The 26,633-nt window shown below is 36.2% G+C and overlaps 1 protein-coding gene across 4 annotated transcripts in view; it reads right to left on the reverse strand.

Moving 5' to 3' along the window:
• Nucleotides 1–26,633, reverse strand: part of Slc4a10 (solute carrier family 4 member 10) — a 132,901-nt gene that overhangs the window by 33,254 nt on the left and 73,014 nt on the right. For all 4 annotated transcript variants that reach the window (XM_038335809.1, XM_038335806.1, XM_038335807.1 and 1 more), the window contains 6 exons: nucleotides 26,224–26,357; nucleotides 25,587–25,832; nucleotides 10,101–10,206; nucleotides 5,063–5,224; nucleotides 3,049–3,162; nucleotides 1,773–1,934 (listed from right to left, as the gene is read on the reverse strand). In XM_038335809.1, the coding sequence (XP_038191737.1) occupies nucleotides 1,773–1,934; nucleotides 3,049–3,162; nucleotides 5,063–5,224; nucleotides 10,101–10,206; nucleotides 25,587–25,832; nucleotides 26,224–26,357 (924 nt within the window). The remainder of the gene's footprint in view (nucleotides 1–1,772; nucleotides 1,935–3,048; nucleotides 3,163–5,062; nucleotides 5,225–10,100; nucleotides 10,207–25,586; nucleotides 25,833–26,223; nucleotides 26,358–26,633) is intronic.

A 26,633-nucleotide genomic window follows, 5' to 3' on the forward strand; every position in this document is an offset into this window, starting at 1 on the left:
TAAGTCAGGGTCTCTCCTTCCTACATGGGGAACTGGTTAGCCGACACACCAATGGTCTAGCAGTTATTTACTTCATTGTACTTTTTACTTGTATTTGTATTCTCTATGTAGCCAGGGTGGCCTTGAACTCATGCATCCTCCTGAGTCACTCTCCCAAGTGCGGCGGTTTCTGGTATAAGCCACAATAGCTGCCATCCCTAAGAGTTCACAGAAGATGTGAAATAGATATCTTCAATAATTAAACATTTTATTTGACAAAAACCACACACAAATGTAATTAATTATATTTAAAAGAAGTTTCATCATTAGTTTCTTCAAGAGAATGAGGAATGCAAACTCTCTCTAATATGTACCCCAAACTCCTTAATATAATTTATTATAAGCAATTGTACATTTTATAACTGCTTATTGTTATATCACTGAAATAGTTTTCATAGATATTTTAATTATCCTAATATATTTATAAAATTGTACATAGCACAATATCTGTTACTTCAGCAATAATTTTTAGTTTTAGAGATAAGTAGAGGCATCTGGCAATTTCTTCAGATGTCAGAACAGAATAAGACTGTACATGTCCTATTTTACAAGGATTGATTTTGATTTTATAAAAGTTTTAATTAAATATAATTACTTCATTTCCCCAAGTCTTTCCTGCTCCCAAATCCTTCCATGCACCCTCCTTTTAACATCTGCCATGGTCCCTACCTCCCTCTCAGATTCATGGCTTCTTTTTCTTTATTATTGTTACATACACACACACACACACACACACACACACACACATTGAAATGTATAAGTATGCACATATAACCTGCTGATTCCATTTAGTGCTGCTTGTGTGTCTATGACTTCAGCGCTGCTCATTTGGTACTGGTTAACCAATGAGGGGGCTCATCCCTGGGAAATACGAATTCTCCCTTCCCTAGCATCATTAGTTGCCTGTAGTTCTTGGTCTAGTTATGGACCTGGTGACCTTCCCCTTTTCATACCAACATGTCTGTCGGTGTTATCCTTGAGGTTTCATAGGTACAGCTTCCCTGTCTCACAGCAGCCTTCCTGTTCCTCTGGCTCTTATCGTCTTCTGCCCCATCCTCCTTAATTGATTCTGATTATTTTTAACCATTCAGTATTTTATCAACTTAACATTGGTATAAATGATACTTATTTTGCATACAATTGAATGACAGTGAAAAATACTTAATTACCACTACAAAACAGCAGGACAGAATATACAGTAAATAAAATCTATTTGTTTTAAAAGTTTGTTAGAAATTTGCAATAATTCTCAAAGATGTTACTTACAAGCTATAGAGTATTTATGACCCAAGTTTTCCTTTGTTTTAGGCATTGCAAACAAATAATAATTTCTAAATGATGTAATTCAGTGAAACATACCTGAAGACATGGTCCCTTATAATAATGAACATATTTGATGTCAAATAAAAGAAAGAGGAATCCCAAACATAGGCAGATTGGTATAAAATGTACTTCACCAGAATTGAATATTTTCTTAAATCAAGGCTAAGCATGCTAAAGTTAGAACTGATTTTCCCTATTAAAGTAAGATTTCATACTCTGGAGGTTAGTCAAACAGTGCAAGCAATTTTTCATACCTATGTGAGACAGTTTCCTGACAATCAATAAAAACTATGACCTCGAAAACAGCATTTCATGCTGAACAGATGAATACTCAACAAAGGCAGAATCTATGACCATCAATTCCTACCAACTAAATGAGAATGTTTAGTATAATGGGCCTTAAAACACACCTTTAGCTTGTGCTCTTTTCTGTTGATGATGACAGCTGTAATCTGTTGGTCCATGAAAATCAGAATTGTACAAAGCAAAGCTGGGATAATGGCAGCTATAATTGTCCACCATGGGTTTGGACCAAGTGGTGTAACAAACCATCCACGGTCGTCTCTTGTAGGCTGAGAAAAACATTAATCATACATATTAGTACCTAGATTGATAAATACCTAATTGAACTAAGTCATATAGATATAAACAGGGAATGCTTAATTATAAAATGGCTGGCTGAGCATTCAATAATAATGAACTCATGGAAAATTTACATCACTAAGGATACCATACTAAGTGTGTTATCTTTCAACTCATTTTTTTTCTACTCTACACTGTAAAGATGAAATTGAGGTATAGAATGCTATAGTAAATTGTCTAAGGTTCCTGGCTAGTAACTAATTGAGGCTGAATTTGAACTCCAGCAGGTTAATTAAAAAACATATTCACAGTTAGTATCTGCATTAAGTAAATAACATCAACACTGACCATTTACTGTTGGCAAATTTAAAATTGCATATTGAAGACTATGTTAGAAACAAGATCATAGATAAACAAGATAGAACACTCTTAGTTTCTAATCACAAGCAGACAAATAAACAGAGTATTTTGATATAATATAGTAACTTATTTTAGGTATGTATACAGGCTGCTGTACAAAAATTAAAACAAAAAACAGAAACTCAGTCACATCAGAAGTTCAGCAAAAGGTTCAAAACATGGCTAATGCTGGAACTGAGTCTCAGAGGAATTCATTATGACAGCAAAAATCCTTTGATTAAGTTCTTAGTTCTGTTTGACAGATGAGAAAATAGGCTGAGACAGTACGTTCCTGGCTTCAAGGGTATGTCTTGCCTTTATAATATGGTTGGCATTCTCATTTAAAGACTATTTTATCTGGTTTTCAAACCCCATCTACTCTACGGTTTCACCTCACAATAATGCATGTTCCTTAGTTTCAGAATGATTCCTTGGCATGAGGCATGTTGTAAAGTATGTATACATTCCAACCATAATAGCCAACAGAGAAATGTTTAAGCAGCCTTCTGGTTTTATGTCTATAATTCTATTTTAATATTAAATCACAATTTTATTCATACTGTGTATCATTTATTTCTTATTCTATTAATGTATATTGTTCACACTCTCAGGAAAATCTCACGTACTGGGGTCACAGATATCACTTACATAAAGATTTACAGACACAGAGAGATAGAAAAGCAGATAGATATTAAGTGTTTTCACCTTGAAAACACTTGGTACTTTTAGTTTTGGCGATGGAATCCCAATGGCATAGTCAATTAAAACCATACAGAGAATTGTAAGAAAAACTGCAAAATCACTCACTATGGATCGAACCTAGAAATAAAGAGAACGTTGTTACTTGGGAGAGCTATCAACAATAAGGCACTCAGAAACAGTCTCAAATCATACTTTACAAGTGCTGTTACTGCAATGTTACATTCTTTGCACATTATAAAGTATTATTGTTAGCTATTCTAGAATTTGAATACATATTCATGTTCCTCGTCTACACTTCTCAGAATAAAGATTTATTGAGCTGAAACAATGGTGGTCATTTTCCTTTTAGTATTTATGTAAAGTATTTATTTTGATCCCAGGTATGTGAAAATTTAGAACACAAATTTAGGTCATCTGGCCTGAATCTGATGAATTTTAGGACTCTTGCATACATTTTAATATTATGAATCTAAAGGACCATTAAATAAAATTACCTGTTTTATTTACTTTAAATTTTTAAAATAGCTTTGCTCAAGACATGACAATTAATAACATACAAAAACAGTGTGGGCAAGCTTTAAAATTTCTTTTATTTAAAGCAAATTCTGTATAAACCAGTTTTTGAACCATTTCTCGTTGTAGGAAGCCATTGTGTGAGAGTGCACAGTACACGTGTGTAAGTCAGAAAAGAAGCTCTTAGATACTGGCCCTCACATGGTTTCTCATTGGCATGGAACTTCACCAGGTAGGTCAGGTTCAAGGCACAGGCACATGCAGGATTCACCTCCTCCCCTCCAATCTCACTGCCTCTGGGATTACAGGTATACACCAATACACCAGCTTTTTAAAACATGGCTTCTGAGGCTCTGGATTCTCATACTTCCAAGGCAAGCCCTGCACTGACTGAACCACCTCCCCCCCCCCCAAGTCCTACAAGACGTGCTTGAGTAATTATCCGTAAGCAATTATCAGTTATATTAATTTTCTATTAGTATGCTTCTGCAACATGTAAACAAAACACTTAGGATTAAGGTTCCAATATGCAGAGAATAATGCAGTATTGATCAGGTTAAGTGGAAGTGGAGGAAATGAATCCGTCATATTAGCAAGGAGAAGGTGACAGGAAAGCAGCTCTCTGTGGAAGGGAAAACTTCACACATTTGCCAAAGTGGAATGCTTTTGAAAAGGGTATCTCAACCCAAAAATATTTGTTTCCTTGGTTTTATTTTCTGTCTCACCCACTGTCCCCTTTTGTAGTAGAATCAAACATCAAAGAAGTTACTTTTCAGGGCTAAGTGCTGAACTCAACTGATTCTCTGTTTACTTCCCAAATATGCAGACACAAGCATGGTGGATTAGGGGAAAGGATTGTTGCTTTTAAAACAAGAAGACAGTTGTCTAGAGAGCATTGCAGGGTTTCTCTGTTCAACCTCTTAGTTACAACACCTTTGAGCATCAAATGACCCTTTCTCAGGGGTTGTCTAAGGCCATTGAAAAATACAGAGAGCTATATTATGATTCATAACAGGAGAGAATTACAGCAATGAAGTAGCAATGAAAACAAATTTATGGTTGGGATCCCCACAACATGAGGGCTGATATTAAAGGGTCACGGCATTAGGAATGATGAGAACCAGGGATTAGACAGTGTAACGGTTGCTCCTCTGAAGTACCTGTCAAGTTGGAATAGGCCCCTCTGCCTACTGGGAAAGAACGCCATACTCATTGATATGTTGTGCGCTTAGACTTTCCACTGTAAGTGGGAAGGGAAAAGTTGACCCTTTCCGTTAGAGGTAAAACCTGAAGGGCTTGTGCCACCTAAGATACCCATGTCACCAAAGTGCCTCCTCTCCAGCCCCTTCCCACAGCCTACCACTAACTCGCCAGTTCCCTCACAACAAAACCTCTCCGCGGTTCCCTTCATTCTGTCACTAACTCTCTTTTGTTTTTAAGAATGTGGCATCTCACAGCTGCCCTTTAGTTTATGTTTTGGTCAGGAATATTACAGATCAGGTACCTTGGTTGGGAAATACCGGCTCGTCTTGAACTGCTTCAGGGTGGCTGACATGGTAACTGTGGAGAAGAACAGGATCACCGACCAAAAGAGAACATCAGGCACGTAGGGGTGGCCATGGCCACAGGCTCGCCCAACATATTCCCCGTGCAGTGATCTGCACTCCTGCCCGGGAAGGAAAACAGAGCTGATAAGGAAAGTCCAGTGCTTTTCTTCCAGAAACTAACACCTGACCAGCTGCAACTAACTGTCCACCGATATTTACCTTCAAAATTCTACTTGGATAGGTGTAACACTTAACGTCTATTAAGTTCAAGATAACAGATGTACTTCAAGTGTGGCAAGTTTGATAATGTATAGTTTAATACTAACATCAGATACACGACAAAGCATTAAAATGTATCATTTTTACCATTTTCCACACCAACAACAGAGATAGATGTTTTCATTTATATTTGATATCTGAGAAAGTCAGGGCCTGGCGAGATTGAACAATGTACTTCAGCCTCATCGTGCCGTGGTGGAGACAGCCACAGGCACCACTCCTGCAGTGGGGTTATAGCATATTAAAACAACTATGATTTAGAAAAAGTTGTTTAAAACTACCAAGAAAGACAAGAAAGGCAACAAAAAAAAAAATGGTGATATACAATTAATGAAATGGACTTTCAGTCAGATATGGTAACTATAGAATTCAAAAAAATGAAGAAAACATTACTACATGAGCAAGGCAAAATTCATGTCTATTATTCTGATACACACACACACACACACACACACACATATTTCTAAAAAAAGAGAAAGAAAAAATTTATTACTGCCTTAACCATTAGGTGGCAGCAAAGTCAAAAAGAACTTCAAGACGAAATAACATTTTATATAAGCATTAAATATTATGAAAGGAAAAAATGTTCTGTCATCTTAGAAAACTTTTATATTCTAAAAATTATATTACTCTGTTCCAAAATAAATAAAAATAACAGCTTAAAAATGCAGTGACTTCTTTAGTCATCTAGGTATTCTGAAAAAAGTTTGAACTGTGCAATAGCAGGAAGAAAATTTAAGGGACACAGTGTTTTCATTGAATCAAACCCAAGTCTTCTACAGCATAGAATTAACTCCTCTGGAATATTTTAAGATAACTAAGTAGCTACAATGTCATCTGAAACAAGTAACCAACCAGTAAACTCCACTTGACATAGGTGCCCATCAGTATAATTTATAACCACCTAAGGGGTCTGCCAGGATCTTTTTTGCTAGCTCAATTTCAATTATTCATGTTAAGCTGACTTAAGGCACAGAAAAATGGCTATTGAAAAACTACAGAATAATCCTCTAGATAGTATTTATAGCCTTAGTTTTTCTTTTCTAAATCAGAATAAATAAAAAACAATAACTAAATCTTGAAGTTTTCATTTTTCTTTTCTTTGTGTGTGTCCCTGTTCAGAGATGCTTGGAACAATTGCTAAGCAGTACAATGTCTAAGCAGAGGAGGCGAGAGTCCTACGCATTGCACACTGATTTTTGAGCACCTGTAATGCAGGTGTGAAAGGCTTCTAAACGTTCCCTGGATGCAACTGGGTCATATCCTCTACATCTAAGGAGTCAGACGCCAGTGAAAGATCATTCAACTTCCTTATCTATAACAGACCACCATACTGAGCCTAGTTTTCTAACTCAAGCAGATTGGACAATATTAGTTTCTCTTGTTTTTCAGGGGACAAGGTCTATAATTTTAAAAGGTAAATCTTGGGACCTACAAAATTCAACATTTATTTTCAGTTTCTGCTATCTGTGTGTGACACACACACAAGGAGGGAGATGGGGCAAAGGATAGAAAAGAGAGAGAGAGAGAGAGAGAGAGAGAGAGAGAGAGAGAGAGAGAGAGAGAGAGAGAGAGAGAGAGAGAAATGAGTCTTGAAATTTAGAAATGCAAACAAAAGCCCAAACCTATCTTTCACTTTAGTCTAACATGGTTTAACTTACAATGGGTACTCAAAAGATACTTGGTAACAAACAGATTTCTACTAATTACTCTATGAACACATTCTATTTCAACAATTCTGCGAGTTGACAAAAATAGGTTTTATTAAATAAGAATTAGAAATCATGAGCTAAAATGCATTACACAAATCTAAGTATACTAGCTTGCCATGAATTTGAACTAAATAGTAAACAGACTAGATGGAAGAACTTTGTAGCAGGCTTTCTTTTGAACCACCAACCCGCTCTGAAATCATGACACAGAGACTCAGTGTTAGTTATGAATGCTCGACCTTATCTTATGCTTGTCCCATTAGCTCTGATAGCTTAAATTAACCAGTTTCTCTTTTAAAAGAATCTATGTTTTGTCTTGAGGTTTTTAACCTTTCTTTTATTATATATATCCTACTGTATGTCTGACTGTCTGGCTGGCTCTGGGTATCTCCTGCCTTTCTCCCTAGTTCTCTACTCTTTCCAGTTATCTTCTCTGGAGCCTAGATTCCTCCTCCTACTTGCTCTCTGCATGACAGCACTGCCTATCCCTCTATTGCCTAACTATTGGTGGTTTAGCTTTTTATAAGATCAGTTAGGTTACTTAGGCAGCAAGGTAAAACAGCAGCATATCGTTACAATATTAAACAAATGCAGCATAAACAAAAGTAACACATTTTTACATAGTTAAATATCCCACAGTAATAGTTCAATATAATCATTCAGTGTTTATCAAATATTTAACCCTTCGATTCTGATTTTTTGCCCTTTATGAGTTAGCAAGGTATAAATTAGAAATCATGAGACATATTGTGATAAAATAAAATAATATATGATATGCTAAATATATATGTAAATTAAATGTTGCATCACTATTTTTACTAATATTATTATAATAGTTATCAATATAGTGTTTTGTTAATATATACATTAGATAATAATTATGGTTATCCTGAGAAAACAATATAAGATAAATTAATTAATTTTGTTGACTTAAGAATCATAGTGCTTTTCCTTTGTGTAACAGTCATTCTTGTGATTCAGAATGTTTCTGGTCAAGAATAGAAATTATCTACTGAAAACTCTGCTACTAACAAATAAAAAATAATATGAAATTTCTTTCAGAACAGTGGCCTGTGCTAGAGAACTTCAAAAATTAAAATAAGTCAAAATGTTAAATTTTTTGTCTCTAAAGTATTTTACAAACCTCTAGTTGAGCTCAAAACTTTTACTTTCAAAAGTTGGGTGGGTAGAGAGGTGGAAGTATTTGGGAGGAAGTGGGAAAGGGAAAACACTATCAAAATATATTGATTAAAAATCTTAAGTAAAAGAATTTGAAAATAATCCACTTATGACTAACTCCATCGATTGTGTAATAACTCTGTCTTTTAGAAGGCTATTATTCAGGATTGGCTAATATATAGAATAAATGTTACTATTAGGCATTAAGTGACTCAGAAAGTATACAAAACATGAATTACTTTTTGAACAATTCAGACTGAATTATTTTCAACTTGTGCTGAAAAGAAAATAAGAGAAAAGGGAGCAAACAGAGGCTCTTTGGATAAAATAATACAGTTTCTTAAACAGGTTCTCTACAAAGACACTCACACCAAAACATGTTCACCATGACTCCAGAACTAAGCTTTCGATAAGCTGGACTGTTCTTTCTTATTCACATCATCATTTCCTTTCCTGATTAATTTAAAAGGTTTTCTGGGTACCAGAAACCTGGTTGTATTACATTTCTGGGGAAATGCAGGTGGAAAGGAATACATGTTAACCACAAAAGGAGATAAGAGTAAGCGAAGGCTTGTTCTGAAGAAAATGTCAAGGGACCACTCTTCAAGGTGCCTCGATTTGAAAAAGTGAAATCTGTAACCTACAAAATTCAACATTTAATTTCTGTTTTAAACTAAGGGGATGTCTCACACATGGGGGGGTAAAAAAGGAAGGGGAGTAAGGAGAGATAACAGGAGATAATAGAGGTCATAAAATATATACCAGCATTGAATTGTAAGCCAAGGGTAAGTCATTTGATTCATAATTTTGAAAGAACATATATAATGATAACAGACATAAGGGCATATTTTTCTTAAATATATTTTGAGGCTTATAATATTTATATAACAAAATATTTCTATGTTCTGTTAACTGATTCACTAAAATAATATGTGTTTGATCAAATGAGGTATAATTTGTCTGGTTTTGGGCTGATGACTATAAAGATATTTGTGAACATAAAGGTAGGCAGTGTGGCAAAATCTTTGGATAGCAATGCACATAACTGGAAGGAATATAAAAGAAAGTGGGGCCACCCAGGGAATTTTATATTTGTTATAAAGCAGAACAGTTTTTTTTTAAAATAAAAATTTCATGCTTTCACTGAACAGAAATAACTGAAACTTATGAATGCAGATTATGAGAGACACACACATACATAGAGTACAAAGTAAAAACAGAAATGTTCCTGTGAGAAAAAATTCCAGAGAAGAAAAAGAAGCAAAGGTGCAGGTTAAGCATTATAGGCAAAAACGTGTGTGTAGCCCCTCCCTTTTCCTTTGAGTAGACTAAAGAATAAAAATGGAAGCTGGAAATCTGTTGAGAAACATATGACAGTATTTTTAACTGTCACATTCATCAAAGACTAGTATTTACAGTAAAATATCAGACCATCCGCTCCCCTCATCCTGTTCTGAACAGTGGGAGAAGCACGCACAGTAAGTGGAAATATCCTAGGTCCTTCGTGGGCAAAGCAGAATGGGTCCTGCCGTGATGATCACCAAGATTCATATGTAATGGTCTTCAGTTGACTTTAGTTCTGTTCTTCTGTTTGTGTAACAGAAGGGCAACTCAGGTCTACGAGAAGGCTTTTGTTTTGTAAGGAATGAGAACCCGACTGTGGATGGATATCTGAAATGGAGGGACTTTAAAACAAAGCTGTTACTTGTGTAAGTTTGTATTTTCAAAATTCTTACCTTAGTTGCAATAAGTGATTAAAAATGTCAATAAAAGTCGTTACAGTAAATGACTCAAGATTTGACTTCTTGTGCCATGTTTTACTTACGGACACGCTGAGGTTCCCCCAAATTATGTCAGAGGCAGAAATATTGGACTCTTTCCATTCCTTCAGTGTATCATTGCTGGGACTATGTGGCTCCATACAGTTACATCTGAAAGAGCAAAACAATTGCCTTTATGAAATAAGAAGATTTTTTTTTTACTGTATCCAAACAATATACCTAAGAAATTATTTTCCCTAGATAAAGCATTCATCCATCAGACAGGCAAGTAGCTAGGTCACCTAAAACACTCTTGGAAAGACTATACCAACAATTAAGACTAGAATGCTGGGATACTGGACTACTTAGCAGTATTTCCTAGAAGAAGGGATCATTTCAACATCTACATGCCTGTGAGTTATAAACTACCTGGAAAAATTACAAACATTCTACTTTAACTATTTGTACAATCATATTAATTAAAAACGGAATGATATTTAATTCACACTCCGAGGTCACATTTAACTTTGTCATACAATTCTAAGTTAAAGACTGTAGAAAGCTCAGTGCTACACTGGCCTTTGTGATGAGGCACAATTCTACTAAAGATCAAACAATCAATAAAGATCTTTAGTGCACACTGTGTGTGAGGTTTTGTGATGGTTATTGGATTCATTCATGATCCTTTTACCTTGTCTGTTGGGAAGCATTTTCCTATAGACAAAGACTTCAGATGGTGCTTGGGGTCCAAGACAACCCACACAGGCCACACATCTGGGACATGCATTAGTCTGCTGCTCTAGTTATATTACTAGAACTGACTTCCATTGCTAAGATTATTTTTTTTTCTTTTGTTTATTTTCGAGACAGGGTTTTTCTGTTGCTTTGGAGCCTGTCCTGGAACTCTCTCTATAGGCCAGGCTGGCCTCGAACAGAGATCCACCTGCCTCTTCCTCCCAAGTGTTAGGATTAAAGGTGTGTGAACCATTGCCTGGCGCTAAGATTATTTCTAATGGAAAATATCTCTCTGCCTAGGAAACGCTCCTCTGTTTCTACTAAGGAACTTTCTTTGCTCATTACCACAAATCTTCCATGTTTTAAGTAGTTATATAGTCTATCACTACAAGAAATCTGTTGGGGAGGCTGACCAATCCCTTGTCTGAGGGGCGTGGCCGCTCCAGGGCAAAAAATACCTTTAAAAGAACCGGGTCTGGGTAAGCTCTGCCCTCTTGGTTCCCTGCTCTTCGCTGGAACCTTGGCTCTGTAAGTTTACCCCACTTCCTTCCTTTATTAAAGCTGATTATTTCGGACAAGGCTAGTCTTGGTTATTTCCCACTGCCGCCCGATCGCCATGCTTCAGAAATCCTACTTGAGAAGGCCTGTAAAGACAGGCACAGTTGGCTCTCACTAGAGGAAGATAGAGCTCCTCTAGCTGAGCTCACTTGGAGAGAGCTCCGGGGGAAAGTTAGTGACAAGGGTTTTAAGGTTTTAAAACAGATTTTTCAGCAATTGATAGTGCTTAATTATGGCTGTTCCCAAGCTCCAGACATTATGATAGAATACAGGTTTTTGTGTCAGGAAGTTCAATCATCATGGGCAAATGACTCAACCACTCTATATTTCTTTCGTTTTATGGGAAATAGAGTTGAAAACACTCACCTATTAGGGGTAATATGAGGAATAAGTTAAGATTACACACAGAGGTGTGTGTGTGTGTGTGTGTGTGTGTGTATTTGTCTCTGTCTCTCACTGTTTCTTATCCATCACTCTGTCTCTCTGTCTGGGTCTCTGTCTCTGTCTCTCCCCCCCACCCCGTGTGTGTGTGTGTGTGTGTGTGTGTGGTGTTTAGTGCACATTGGTGCACTCTGGAATTGTGGCTGCTCTCCTCATGATCACTATCATTATTGTTTTCTAGTTCCTTCCTCAGCTGTTGATGATATATCACAAATGTTACATTTTCACCCGAACATAACATGAAAGAAACATCAGTGCATTCCTAACATGCTAAAGTTTTCTTCATTTTCTTTCAAAGTAAACTTGCATGCAGTCAGTTCTACTTATCCAGATTCTGCATTCATGCTCTCAATCAATGTGACTTAAAAATATCTGGAAAAAAACTGTTTCTTTACCAAACCCATGTAGATTTCTCTCTCTCTCTCTCTCTCTCTCTCTCTCTCTCTCTCTCTCTCTCTCTCTCTCTCTCTCTCTCTCTCTCTCTCTCTCTCTCTTTCTCTCTCTGTTTTTGGGTGTGCTCCCAAACAAAATTGAAGATTTTTTTTTCAATTTCTGTGAAAATTGAGTTGGAATTTTGATGGAGATTTCTGTGAGTATACAATTTGCTTTTGGTAGTATGGCCATTTCCACAATATTATTCCATCAACGCAGGAGCATGGGAGATCTTTGAATCTCCCTGTATCTTCTTCCATTACTTTCTTTGCTATCTTAACATTTTTATTTTAAAAATTCGTCTTTCACTTACTTAGTTAGATTTATTCCAGGATATTTTTAAGGCTACTGTGAATGGGATTGTTTCCCTTAATAATTTCTTTCTCAGTATGTTTTCACTTGTATATAGAAAAACTACTGATTTTTATGTGTTAACTGTGTATGCTGCTACTTCACTGAATAATTTATCAACTGTAGAAGTTTCCTGGTGGAGTTTGTAGGTACTTTTATAAAGAACATTATATACGTTTATACAGAACATAGGGATAATTTGACTTCTTTCTCTATTTGTACCCCATCTCTTTCACTTATTTTATTGCACTAGCTAGCTCTTCAAGCAATCTACTGAACAAGAATAGAGAGGGTGAATATCCTTGTCCTGTTCCTTATTTTAGTTGAAATTCTTTTTTAAAAATTTATTTTATTTTATTTTTAAAGAAAACTATCATTTTTCATTTTACATGCCAATCCCAGTTCCTACTCCCTCTCCTCCTCCCATTACCTTCACATACTCCTCCCCATCCCCCCTCCATCTACTCCTCAGAGAGGGTAAGGAACATTTCTTTGGGGAAGGCCCAAGGCCCTCTCTACTATATCTAGGGTGAGCAAGGTATCCATCCAAAGAGAAGAGGTTCCCAAAAAGCCAGTACAAGCAGTAGGAATAAATCCTGGTGCCAATGCCAGTGGCCCCACAGTCTCCCCCAGCCATACAACTATCATCCACATTCAGAGGGTCTAGTTTGGACCTATGCTGGTTCCTTCCCTGTTTAACTGGAGTTGGTGAGCTCCCATTAGCTTAGGTAAACTTTTTTAGTGGGTGTCCTTATCGTGGTTTTGACCTCTTTGCTCATATTCTCACTTCTCCCACTCTTACACTCGACTTTGGGAGCTTAGCCCAGTGCTCCACTGCAGGTCTCTGCCTCTGTTTCCATCACTTGCTGGATGAAGGGTCTATGGTGATATTTAAGATATTCATCAGTCTGATTACAGGGCAGGACCAGTTTGGGAATTCTCTTCTCTATTGCTGAGGGTCTTAGCTGGGGTCATCCTTGTAGATTCCTGGGAATTTCTCTAGTCAACCTACCTCAGGACTCAGCAATACCACCACTCTTGGGCATAAACCCAAAAGATGCTCAATCAAGCTAAAGGGTCATTTGTTCAACTATGTTCATAGTAGCATTATCTGTAAAAGCCAGAACCTGGAAACAACCTAGATGCCCCTCAACTGAAGAATGGATAAAGAAAATGTAGCACATTTACACAACAGAGTACTTCTCATTAGAAAGCAAAACAAAACAAACAAAACAATGACATCTTGAAATTTGCATGCAAATGGATGAAACTAGAAAAATAAACACCCTGAGTGAGGTAACCCAAACCCAGAAACATGATCATGGTATGTACTCACTCATAAGTGGATACTAGCTGTAAAGCAAAGGATATTGAGCCTATAGTTCATGATTCTAGAGAAAGTAACAAGGTGAACCCTAAGAAAAACATACATGGATCCGCCTGAAAAGGAAATAGACAAGATTGCATGACAAAATTGGGAGCATGAGGGTGGGCGGAGAAGGGAGAGTGGAAGGGAAAATGAGGGGAGAAGGGGAGAGGGAGGAGAACTTGAGGGAATGGGATAGTCTAGATGGAGGAAGGACAGAGACTAGAGCAAGGAGGGAGATATTTTGATTGAGGGAGTCATTATGGGGGCTACTTAGTAGAAATTCTTTTGAGTTTCCTTCATTTAACATATTTTTTGTTAGTGGGATTCCTGTATACTGCCATTATTATAATGAATATGTCTTCGTGTACCTAGATTTTCTAGGACTTTTACCATAAGAGAATTTTGGATTTTGTCACAAAGCTTTTTTTCTGCATCTTGTGAGATGACCCTGTGGCTTCTGAAAAACAGTATAAAATGCCTTGTAGTAATGGATCAATTGGCTTAAAATGCACGTTTTATAAAACATGCTCTCTGCTATCCTTTGCTTCCCACAGAAAAACAAGCTCTCCCAACAATCTTGTTTATATAAATGGCCACAAAGTGATTAGATAAACAGTGTAATTAAATGCCCGATGCAGAAGTCTTTGCTTTCTTTTTCAAGACTAATGGAGGTGATCTGTCTTCCCTACACAAGTGCCTATGGCTGTCTTCTGGAAAGTGTAATTTGGTAGAAATCCCTTCAGCGATGTCACTAATTTTAGTTCCTAGGCTACAGATGCTGTCCTTTGCCTTGGCAGTTATTAATAGCCCCCTCCTTTGTGCACTAAACTGGAAGGGCTGTCTTTTCAAGCAATTTTATAGACTAAATTAGCCCCCAAGACTGTGCATAGCACATTATATATTAATGCACAAGATAAAAATTGTTTATAGAAGCCAAACATATTTATATTTTTATTTCAATAGTATTCTGAGTTATAAAATAATAAAGCCATATCACAGAATATTGGTTTGATATAAAATAAAACCTCTCTCTTTCACACACACACACACACACACACACACACACAAACACACATACTTTCCATTTGAATTTTTTCTCTATGCTAACTAATAAATGCAAAATGTGTAAGCAGAACACCTTTTATTACCAAGAAAGGCATTTGTAAATAGAGAAATACTCTGAACTAATCGAATATGGCTAGTTAATAAATATCTTACAAGAGCAATTAGAATGTTAATTTTTATGGTTAAAGGGAATTTCCTTCCACTAATACAAATTATTATTAAAGCTTCTAACAATGACAGAAGTAGCTCTGACACTGAAAATATCCAGCAAAGATGTAATCAATGAAGAGACCAAGAGTACATGGAACATTACAAGAACCACAATAATTTGATTAAAAATTTACAACAGAGGAGTTAGAAACTTTGAGTAAACATATAAATTATATATAAAGCATCAATACATGTATGGCATTACTTTTATATGGAACACAAGGCAATGTGTCCAACAGGAAATATAAAGCTGTATGGCACAGAGAGAACTCACCACCTAATTATCCAAAGTATGGCATTAGAAAATCTGTTCAGTCCACTCTGTCTTATTTGATTATTGATAAGTCATAAACCTGTAACTTGTTTTTTAAAGTAAATATATTCTGCTTTACAAAACTTGTGCAAACATAAAATCACAGGGAAACAGAATTTCAGAGGAACTTTACAAAGTTTGCAGAGGCTTTTTCTAGAGTATAGCTTCTCTGGTTTAATGTTAGCTGGATTCTAGGTCAGTACATCATTTTCTTGAGGCAGAAAAATGAAATTATCTCAATATTGATGCTGGGATATTTTAATGTAAATTGAAACATCATTAAATTTCACTTTAAGCACTTCAGAATACATCCTTAAATTTAGGTCAGCTCAGAAGCAAAGAGAAATTGGGTCAGCACTTCATAGACTGTGAACTCTCTAAGAATAGTCTTTCTATCTCACCAAAATCTGGTGTATGACATGTGGCTATTTGGTTCATTTTTAAGGAAAGGATCCTCTTTTAAATATTGAATAAATGATGTAATCTTCTGCCTTCTCATTGTCTGTGACAAGGAAGTATGGAAGATTAGTCTATTTAGGACCTATAAATCAAACTATAGTAATAGAGAAGTAAAATAGCCAACAGTGAATATGAAGAATAAATTGTTGACAGATACTGTCAACAAGGGTGCAGGAGCTTCTGTACAGTTTTCAGCGTCTTGGGAGGAGGAAAGATGAAGACACACTAGCTCTGTTCCTAAACATTTCACAGCTTATTAGAGGGACAATGAGAATGAAACAGATCAATAGTGAACTAATGTTTTTATATTATTGCTCCTGGAAACAGCTTTATCCTTTGAATAATTTGAGTCAATACACGGATGAAACTAAACCATAGTGTAGTTTATGGTTTCACCATAGTCAAAAGACAGAACAAAATATATTAAAGACTTAAATATTAGGAAACCTAAAGCTATGAAACTTTTATTAGAAAACAGAGAAATGCTTCAAGATATTGGAATGAGCAAGGAGTTGGGGAGTGTGGCTCTCAAGTACAGAAACAAAAGCAAAATGAAGACACTACAAAGTTTCTGCAGAGAAAAGAAACAACTAGGTTCCTGACAAGATAATAACAGCCCAAATATCCAAACAATTCAATTCATGAGCAAAGGTAACCATAAAATAATCATAATCCAGTTTAGAATTAGACAACAGATCTAAGCTGGTGTTTTTCCAAGGAAGACAAACAAAGATCTTCCAACCAGTGTGTGAACAAAACGCTCCACAAGAGCTCTCAGTCACATGAGAGCCCATTTAGCAGTGGATAGAACGAATACTATCAAGATAAAAGTGCTGAAAATGTAAGTTAGTAAAATCATTGTAGATAACCATGTGTATTTTCTCAAGGAATTAAAAACAGAACTACCATATGATTTATTAGTACCACTAATTTTTATATAATCCAAAGAAAATGAAATCACTTTCTCAAAGACACATCTGCATGATCATATTTATTGTATTAAAAAATAGCCACAAGAGGCATGAAAAAGAACCAATTTAAGTGCATTTCAACTGATGAGTAAAAAAATTTTATATATTTATATAAATGAATATATATAAATATATATGTATATGTGTGATACTATTTCTCTAAAACTGGCATATAATTTATCATCCATATGAACATGGGTGGTCATTCTGTTAAGTGAAATAACCCAGGAACAAAAAGAAAACCACCACATGATTGCAGTCATATGGAATTAAAAATGTGAATCTCACAGAGGCTGAAAGCAGAATGTTGGCTACCAGAGTCTGGGGGAACATTAGAGCAGGGGTTATGGAAAAGCTTCCTGAACAAGCTATTATTATATAGGAGCAAGAAGTCATGCTGTCCTGCTGTGCAGTAAAGTGACCGTAGATAAGGATAACACATTGTTCTTTATCAAAAAACTAGAAAAAAATGGTTTAAATGTTTCTACTCTAAAGAAACAACAATGTTGAGTAAATAATTTTACACACATTTGAATTAGTACACAATATACATATGTTTTCAAAGATTATATGACAAAAAGTATGTATGTGGCAGTTTAAAAAACAATTGAGCTCAAAATCAAGAGAGGAAAAAAAAGACAAGTGTTTAATAGAACTCGAGAAATAGTTGACTCATTCTTAAAAATTTTATTTTATTTTATGAGTTTTAGTGTTTTGCCTGTGTATATGTATGTACACCACTTGTGTTGCTCATGCATGTAGCCATATATAACTATATCACATACATTCATTCCGTGTTAAGATCCTTATAGTGTGTCAAATTTATTCAAAATTTGTAGATTCAATGATTTTTAACAACTTGAAGACTATGTTATTAGAGTTTAAAAGAAAAACACCCAAGGCAGGCAAGCTATAATTCCCTGCAGCTGCCTAGAAGAGGTGAAGGGGTGAAGTCATGATATTCAAGCCAACTTAGAGGGCATAGAGGTCAGACATGTGATAGACAAGCAGCCACATGGCAGGGCTGGGTGGAGAGTTAGAGAGTAAGGAAGTGCAAAGTGTTAGGGAAAGCACACTTAGAACAGAGAAAGACATAGAAGTTAAGCTTTTCCAAGTAATTCAGAAAAGAAGGAAGACTTACAGAGTTATATTTTAAAACAATTATACAAAAAATAAAATAAATTTCAGAGAAACATGGAGGCTAGAGAGAGAAATATCTGGAAAAAAACTCTTGCTGCTCTTGCACGGAACATGGTGTAGTTCCCACCAACCTTCATGGTGGTTCACATTATTATGAAATTGGTAAAGCCCTTTACCTATTTCAGGACATCTGATACCCTTTTCTGGCTACCGTAAGCACCATTTTCTTCTCTCTCTCTCTCTCTCTCTCTCTCTCTCTCTCTCTCCCTCTCTCTCTCTCTCTCTCTGTAATAAAGGACACTGAGTACAATACCAATCAGTAGCATTTATTTAAAACAAATAACTATCTTTTCATATAGAAATGAGGATATAGCAAGTATCTCAGTATAGAAAAATGAAACAGTCAATAGATGAAAAAGCAAAAAAAAATCTCTCATTACTCAGTAGTAGGACACTCTTCTTTAGAAACTTGGAAAGTAGCAAAGAGAACTCAAGGGGGAATGTGTGAATCTACCTGGAAAGGGGAAATAGAATAGATATCCCAGGTGAACTGGGTTAGTGGTGACAGGTATAGGAGGGATGAGGTTGGGAAAGATGGAGGGAGAGAGTACAGGGAGAGACAACTAGAACCGAGGGGCATCTTGGGGGAAGAGCTAGAAACCTAGCACAAGGAAACTGCCAGGAATCTACAAGGGCAACCCTCAAAAAGACTCCTAGTAATAAGGGATATGTAACCTGAAAGAGCCATATTCTGTAACCAAGCAAGAGTTCCAGTAGAGTTTAGTCATGTAGCTTGATATCTTTTCTCAGTAAGGATTTCTCATCTTGCTTCCTCTTTGTCTGGGTGGTGACTGCATCTCTGTCTTTCCTTTTCCCAGAACTCTCCTAGTCTGGTTGCTAATAGTCAATCAGTGTCTTATTAAACCAATATGAGTGACAAACCTTTACAGTGTATAAGAGCATTATCCTACAGCATTGCCCCCTTTTTTTCTTTTCAAAATAAGACACTGAATCTAATCTCCTTTGTTTATCTTTTTTTCCATTATCCATAATAACTTGCAACAAATACACTAAACAAAGACAAATATCCATAATCTATTTATTTGGGGAACATGGGCATGGTTTTCTAAACTATTTTCTACTGATTGGGGGCACTGAAAATCGTATGGGGATCCAAAGAAAATTTAGGATTATGGTCAAGTCCTGACTGGAGTATTCTGCAAGGTTGGATCATCTCAGTCAGCAGCGTTGAAACTGTTCTGGATGTAGAGGAAATGTCAACAGAAATATTCTGAGACATCAGATCATCTGGGCCTATTGGATATTTTTTTAGGGATCTTCCTTGATCAAACCTTATCTTTCTTAACCAAGAATGAATTAACAGTTTCTCATTTCCTGTGGAAACAAAAGCAGACACCCTTTCCCAAAGTAACATATCTTTTGACTTATACTTTAAAGTCAAGATATTTTTTAAAATATATGGGTTGGTTTAATCCAGCAGCATTTATAATAAAATGTCTTTTAGCAGCTGTTGCTTCTTTCTCAGTAGTCAAACAATTCAAAAATAACAAAATAATATACAATATCCAGATTCTCTGTGTATTTTCCATCTTTATGTGGTTTTCTCTTTATCTTTTATTTTTTTAATTTTTGGTTTTTTGAGACAAAGTTTCTCTGTGTATCTTACGTTGTCTTAGAACTTACTCTGTAGACTAGGCTGACCTTGAACTCACAGAGATCTACCTGCCTCCCAAATTGTGGGATTAAAGGCATGTGCCACCACACCTGACTACTCTATTTCTTTTAAAAGCAATTTTCTATCCCTTTTCTTTTATCTCCCAAGCTTATGTATATTTTAAAATACATTGTAAATCATTTAGAGAATTTTATTCATCTGAATCTGCCTTTACTGTATATATATTACTATCTTATTTCTGACCACATGAGTCTTTAATCTGCTAAGCAATATGGCTAGGATTAAAGCTGTGGCTTTGGGGTCTGGCTCCTCCCCATTATTCAGCTTTTTGAGAGTTATCTTCATGGCAGAGGTACTGGTGGGAGCCAGAGATTGCCACAACTCTTTGGAGTTTTTAGGTCCATGTCAAGAAGCCTAATTCCAGCTGCTTATAAACACCACATAAGTGTGGTGGCAGAGTCCCTTAAAAGAGCTGCCAGGTTTTTGCCACTAATACTAAATCAGGAAGCCTCTCTTAAAGGAGCCATGCCTCTGCTTGCTACAAGCAAACAGAGTCTACAGGAGAAAAGACAGTTACCAAGAAGCTGCACTGACTCTGTTCTTGTCTGTCTAGAACCTTTTTATTTTAAAATCTTTCTCAGGCTGTATGTGGAAATTCTTATCCCATGTTGCGTACCATTTGTAGATGGAAGTTTCTGTTCTGCCTAGTCCCACAGCCATTCAGCCCCAAATAACCACACAGAGGCTTATATTATTTATAAAATGGTTGACATATTGCTCAGGCTTATTATTAGCTTTTACAACTTAAATTAACCCATAATTCTTATCTATATTTAGATGTGGCTTGGTACCTCTTCTCAGTAAGGCATTCTCTTCCTGCTTCCTCTGTCTGGGTAGCAACTGTGTCTCTGTCTTTCCTCTTCCCAGAATTCTCTTAGTCTGGTTGCCCTACCTATACTTCTTGCCTGGCTACTGGCCAATCAGTGTTTTATTAAACCAATATGAGTGATAAATCCTCATAGTGTACAAGAGTATTATCCCATAGCAAAGCCGGGCTCATAAGGGCTCAGAAACTGAACCAACAGTCAGGGAGCCTGTGTGAGTCTGATGCGGGCCATTTGCATATGGGAACTGAGAGCTGTCTATAATTCTTTTGCTTGCTTTTGGGTCCCTTTTCCTCCTATTTGATTGCTTCATCCAGCATTATATGAGGGGAGGCACCTAGTCTTATTGAAACTTCATATACCATGTTTGTTTGATGTCCCTGAGAGGCCTGCCCTTTTCTGAAGGTTAATGGAGAAGGAGTGCTTGGGGTGGGGATTGGCAGGTGAGGAGGGAGGGGAAAATGCAGTTGGGATGTAATATAAGGGAGAAAAATAAATTTAAAACAAGTTTTAAAAAAGAAACCTGGAAAGTATGTTTTTAATTTAACTTTAGTCTTACATATATATGAGAAACTCAGGTAATAAACCTTAAATTTTGCCTGAACTCACATATTTACAAAGTATAACATATGCCTTTTTTAAAAATTAGAATTTTAGGTTAGCATACAAAGTATGGCTTTGATTGTGGCATTTAATATATAGGTGCCATATGTTGTTCTCATGTATTATTTCTCCACTGCCAGCACCCTCTGGCTAGTTCCCTTCCTTATACATGGTGACCTCTTTCTCCCTTCTTATTATATACATACATTATCTTAGCAGTCAACCTTGCAAATCTTACTACATACTGAAGAAACATTTCATCTTGCACAAGTATAACATTTTATATTTTGCCATTCTTTAAAATTAAAGCTACCACAGAAAAATGATTCCCTCAAACTCATTACTTATTGCTAATGTGACATATCCAGTTTGATCATCTGGTGTAAAATATACTCAAAACTAAATAGATGATCTTGACACTTGCTCTTGGCACAATCAAAGGGAACCATGTATTTTCAAGCGTAAGGTCTACATGTTACCACGCTGTGAGGTTAAGATGCCAGAAAAGCTAGAATTTTTTGTTATTGTTTATTTAAATAAAGAACATTTTGTTATTTGGCTGGTATAGTATATGAAATTTGAATACAGAAGGCCCAAATACAAAGCATATCTGAAATATAGAACCTAATGATGCTGGCATTTTCCCAATATCTTCTTCCTGAATATAACATATGATATATACAGTGTAACATATATGCAATTACAGGAACATTCAGTTTGCAAAAAAATCACAACCTCAGATATAGTGTGTCCAGGCCATAGCATTTTCTAGTAACTTTTAAAATGAAATCCATGAAAACATGAAGCCAGCAATACTGAATGAAGAAAATTTTAGGTGGGCGTTAGTATAAGGAGCCTTAAAAACTAATGACAGGACTTTAAAAAAATCACTACAATGGCGTACAGAAGCAGATAGATTACACAAAACATTCTTGTAATGAAATGGCTATTCTTAGCAGCCACTTTAAATTTTTTTTAGGACAGATAACTAAAACATATAATGTCTAATAAAAAGTTTGATTTTTCTTTTCTAGAAAGCAAGTCATGGCAATACTTGATAAAATTCATGTATTTATAAAATATAAATCCGTTCAATTCATAAATTAATTCTGATGGTAGAATTTACAGCTGTTTAATAGGTGTGTCTATTAAACTGGAGGACATTTGGCAAGCAATCACCGTGTAAAAATAAATAAGGACTCTGGACAGTGCCAGCACGTGGTCAGGTCTGTGCCCAAGGCAACTGACATTCAGTTTCTGTAGTTCTCATTTCAGGTGCCACTGACAGTAACACGTCACTGTCCATTATTCCGAATCAGCCTTCCTACCTCCTTAACTTTGGTGAAGAGGTATGTGTCGGTGGACAATGGGCAAAAAGAACAAAACACATTTCATGCTTAGTAGTCACACAGCAAGTGACCGCAGTCTGTGCCCTGAAGGAAAATTGGAATTGTGAAGATCCTTTTAAATGCTCTCTCCTCTATGGAGGTCCTAGCTTCTAATGTTCACCCCTGAGTTGGAGGGGGGAAAACAGGGGTGTTAAAGGAATGGAGGAGGGCAATGGAACCCAGAGCATGGAAGGAGGCAAGGGGAATGGAACAGGAGGGTGGTGGAGAAGAGTGGGGAGGAAAATCAACAAAACAAATTCTGTTTGAAAATTCCATACGAAATTTAACTGTTTGTGGACTAATCAAAAGCTCACATTTAAGGAAGATTTGGGTTTTTTTTCAGAGGCAGAGATTGAAACACAAGGAAATCAGGACCTAGGCCACTTGTCAACATGCTCAGCAAGGCTTGTGGGAGCAAGTCTCACTCGCAGGCCCCCATTAGCCATTAGTTTTATTTATTGGTATCACATGTCTGGCCCTTGTTGTCTTTTAGCACCTTGAGAGCTCTAACGCTGAGTTATTCACTCTGTCTCTGACATCTCTGTGACTTCTTTCTCTCTGCTTTCAGGACTCATTTCAAAGGGATTCTTTTATATTATAAATTGCCCTTCCAATGAACTCACTGCTGTATCCGACAGGCCTGTTGTCAACTTTTTTTGACCCTCAAATAGCCTAGATATACTTTCTCCATTCCTTTGCCACCTTCACTTTTCTTTATTTTTGGTTAAATGGCTTCTCATTCTTGCCTCTCAATATAACATTGTTTCTTAAAGTTAATCATGATCTTTTAAAAGTTCTTCCCTTAATTTTGATGGCTCTCTTTTCTCCTCTAAAGATCTGTGGTACATAGCCGGGCGGTGGTGGCGCACGTCTTTAATCCCAGCACTCGGGAGGCAGAGGCAGGCGGATCTCTGTGAGTTCGAGGCCAGCCTGGTCTACAAGAGCTAGTTCCAGGACAGGCTCTAAAAAAGATGCAGAGAAACCCTGTCTCGAAAAACCAAAAAAAAAAAAAAAAAAAAAAAAAAAAAAAAAAAAAAAGATCTGTGGTACATTCTTGTCCTTGCATTCTACAACTGTCATCACTTTTGCCTTACCTTTTAAACCCCCAGGCCCACAATAATCTCCATTTCTCTAACTTTACGCTAGTTACATTATCTGGGGCTCAATCCTTGCTTTTCAAGACTTTTCTCTCTGCATGAAAGAATATTCAGCTGTGTTTTTTTTTTCAGCTTAAATACCTAAGAAACTCCTACCAAAGTGGTAAGAACAGTTGGTGCCTTTCTATTACAGCTTTTACCTGTTTTATGTGTTCCACATCTTCTCTCTCAGACAGTTTATGGTCAATGTACTTAAACTGTATCACATTAGTAAGACCTGGGTGACTTTTCTGGCTTTTTACCACTACCAATTGGTTTCAAAGCTTTAATGACTCTCCAACATACAGGGCATGATGATTTCTATGTGAGTAATATCTCTACCTTTCTCCTCAATACCTCCCCCAAAGTTCGTATCAAAGTGAGATATTCACTTGGTGTGGCACCTTAAAACTCTGTCCCAATATGTCAACACATCAATCATCTTTTTATTATGTCTTTCTATGTCCTGTCATATATAGTAAGGTGTTTGAGGTAAGAGTATTATTCACTATGGTTATACTAGCTTCTAGTATAGTGAATAGCATTTAAATAATCACTGGTTTCAGACTACAACCAGAGATAATTATGTATCCTAACAGAAATATCCAAAAATTCTTTCTGTTCAATGAACATAATAATGACATATCTTAGCAGGTCAAGGTGCTTACACCAAGTCTGACAACCTGAGTTTAATGTTCAGAAATAGAGAAAAGATGCTTCCAAGTTGTCCTATTATTGCCACGTGTGCCTTCTAGCAATGTGACTTTTTTTCTACCTCTTCCCGAGTGTCCAGGACATCACCTATTTCCTTCAAGGCCTAATTCACAATACCATCAATATTATTTTTATTTGGAAAATTAGTCTACATGTAAATCTTGAATTTTCTTGTTTCCAAATAGAAGCTTTCTCCAATGGGCAAAAAAATGTTAAAAACTAAGAACCAAAACCAAAACCAAAACAAAACTAGAACCATGTCATTTAAAAAAATGAATCATTATCTCACTCTTTAAAAGTTGTAATATTAAACTATTATTATGTAATTTTGACAATGGATTTCCAGCAATAAGGAGATATTTACAATATCTGAGCTATATCTAAGTGGTGGCTAGTTAAAGTGCCTGATGAAGAGCACATCTCTTCAAACATCTGTTCTGTGAACTTTCAGTGGAACAAAAATCCTAAAATTAAATAAAAGTACTATTTAATGACCACGGATACTCTATAGATTAACTGCTACAGTAATTCCTGATTTTTAGTATACCAAATTAGAAAGCTGCAGTTCATCTTCAGTCTTGATGTAATATCTCCTTCAACAATTAATACTTCAACGGCTTTATCACGAACGTCCAAAAACAAAATTAAACCTTAAGTGTGTTGGTCTTCATCTGTTTTAAATCATAATTTCAGATATCAAACTACTACAACTTAGAATTGAGGAGTTTCTCTCACTTAGTTACTTTAAATCTGAACTTAAAAGAAGAGCAAAACGATACAGTCTGGAAAAACAAAACCAATCTGTATTTATATTGACTTGGTTAATTATGTATTTATTTTATGAAACACTTGACAAAACAGAGCTTTAAAACGATGTTCTTGGCAGAGATGCTGTAACAAGAACCCAAGAATCAGATGTGTAGCTGATTAGATGAATTAAAATCCTATTCAGCTCTGAAAGTCCAGGATGTCGGGTCATGAATCCATTTAAGGTACACTCTATGCTGACTAAGGTCATCATATTTCTTAAACAATAGCAATATTTGTGAGAAGAGCCTGGCAGCCAAGAACGGAAATTGGACTTACGAGTACTGCGTCAGCAGTTCCAAATCGTTGTGCATATTGATTGGATAGGCTTCACTAAGTTCAAACAACTTCTCCAGGGCTTCATAGATAAAGATGATGCAAATAAGAGAAGCAAAAGCTTCTTCAGTAAACCGAGTGATATAGCAGACAAGGGAGCTCGCATCAGTGGCCACCAGGATGATACACAGTGTTGCAGTCCAAAGCCCAATGCTGGCTCGTAAAGACAAGTATGACAGCCCATATTCTCTAGCAGAAAGAGGAAAGTGTGGGAAGAAGGTCATTTTGCAGTTTGCTACCTTTGAAATAAGTTTAAACAAGCCTAATTTAGGAAGAAAAAGTGAGCAAATTCACATTCCACAAGTCTCTGCGTTCAAGATGTTGTCTATAGAGAAATCTAAAGGAACAAATAAATGGAGGTTTCTTGGTGCTTAAAACTGAATTTCGTTTATTATAAATATTGAATGTATGATATATGCACAAATCTTTTAACTTTTCATTTCCACTGAGAGACAAAAATGACAGACTGAATCATACCAGCCAATTTCACTTCTCCCCACAGACCTCCAAAAGTGATGTTGGATGAGGAAAAAAAACAGCAACGAAAAAGCATATAGTAGATAAGAGTCATAATACTTACTTGCAAAATTTAAACAAAATCTTTTCAAACACCAAAACAGGTCCTGTACTGCCTAATATGGTAAGGGGTTGTCCACCAAATAGAGAATAGGCTATCCCAGTCATAGATGCTCCAAACAGTGATTCGATTGCACTCTGTGGAAACAACATGAATTCCCTCATCTAAACAGGCAGACATTGTAATATATAAACATTTCAGATACAGTCGTTCATAATTTCACCCTTTTCCGCGTTAGGCCTAGCAAATGCAGACAGAATATGGGAAATAAGACTGAGAAAATGAGGGTTGAAAATCAGTGATGGCAACTGGGAAGTATGATCTAGACCTTGTTTCATCTTTTATTGCTCACTAATTATTTAAATGTTGTCATAATCAGTGTCTGAACAGAAGCATGACAAATATTTTTGAAA

The sequence above is a fragment of the Arvicola amphibius genome, chromosome 7 (assembly GCF_903992535.2).
Source record: "Arvicola amphibius chromosome 7, mArvAmp1.2, whole genome shotgun sequence".
NCBI lineage: Eukaryota > Metazoa > Chordata > Mammalia > Rodentia > Cricetidae > Arvicola > Arvicola amphibius.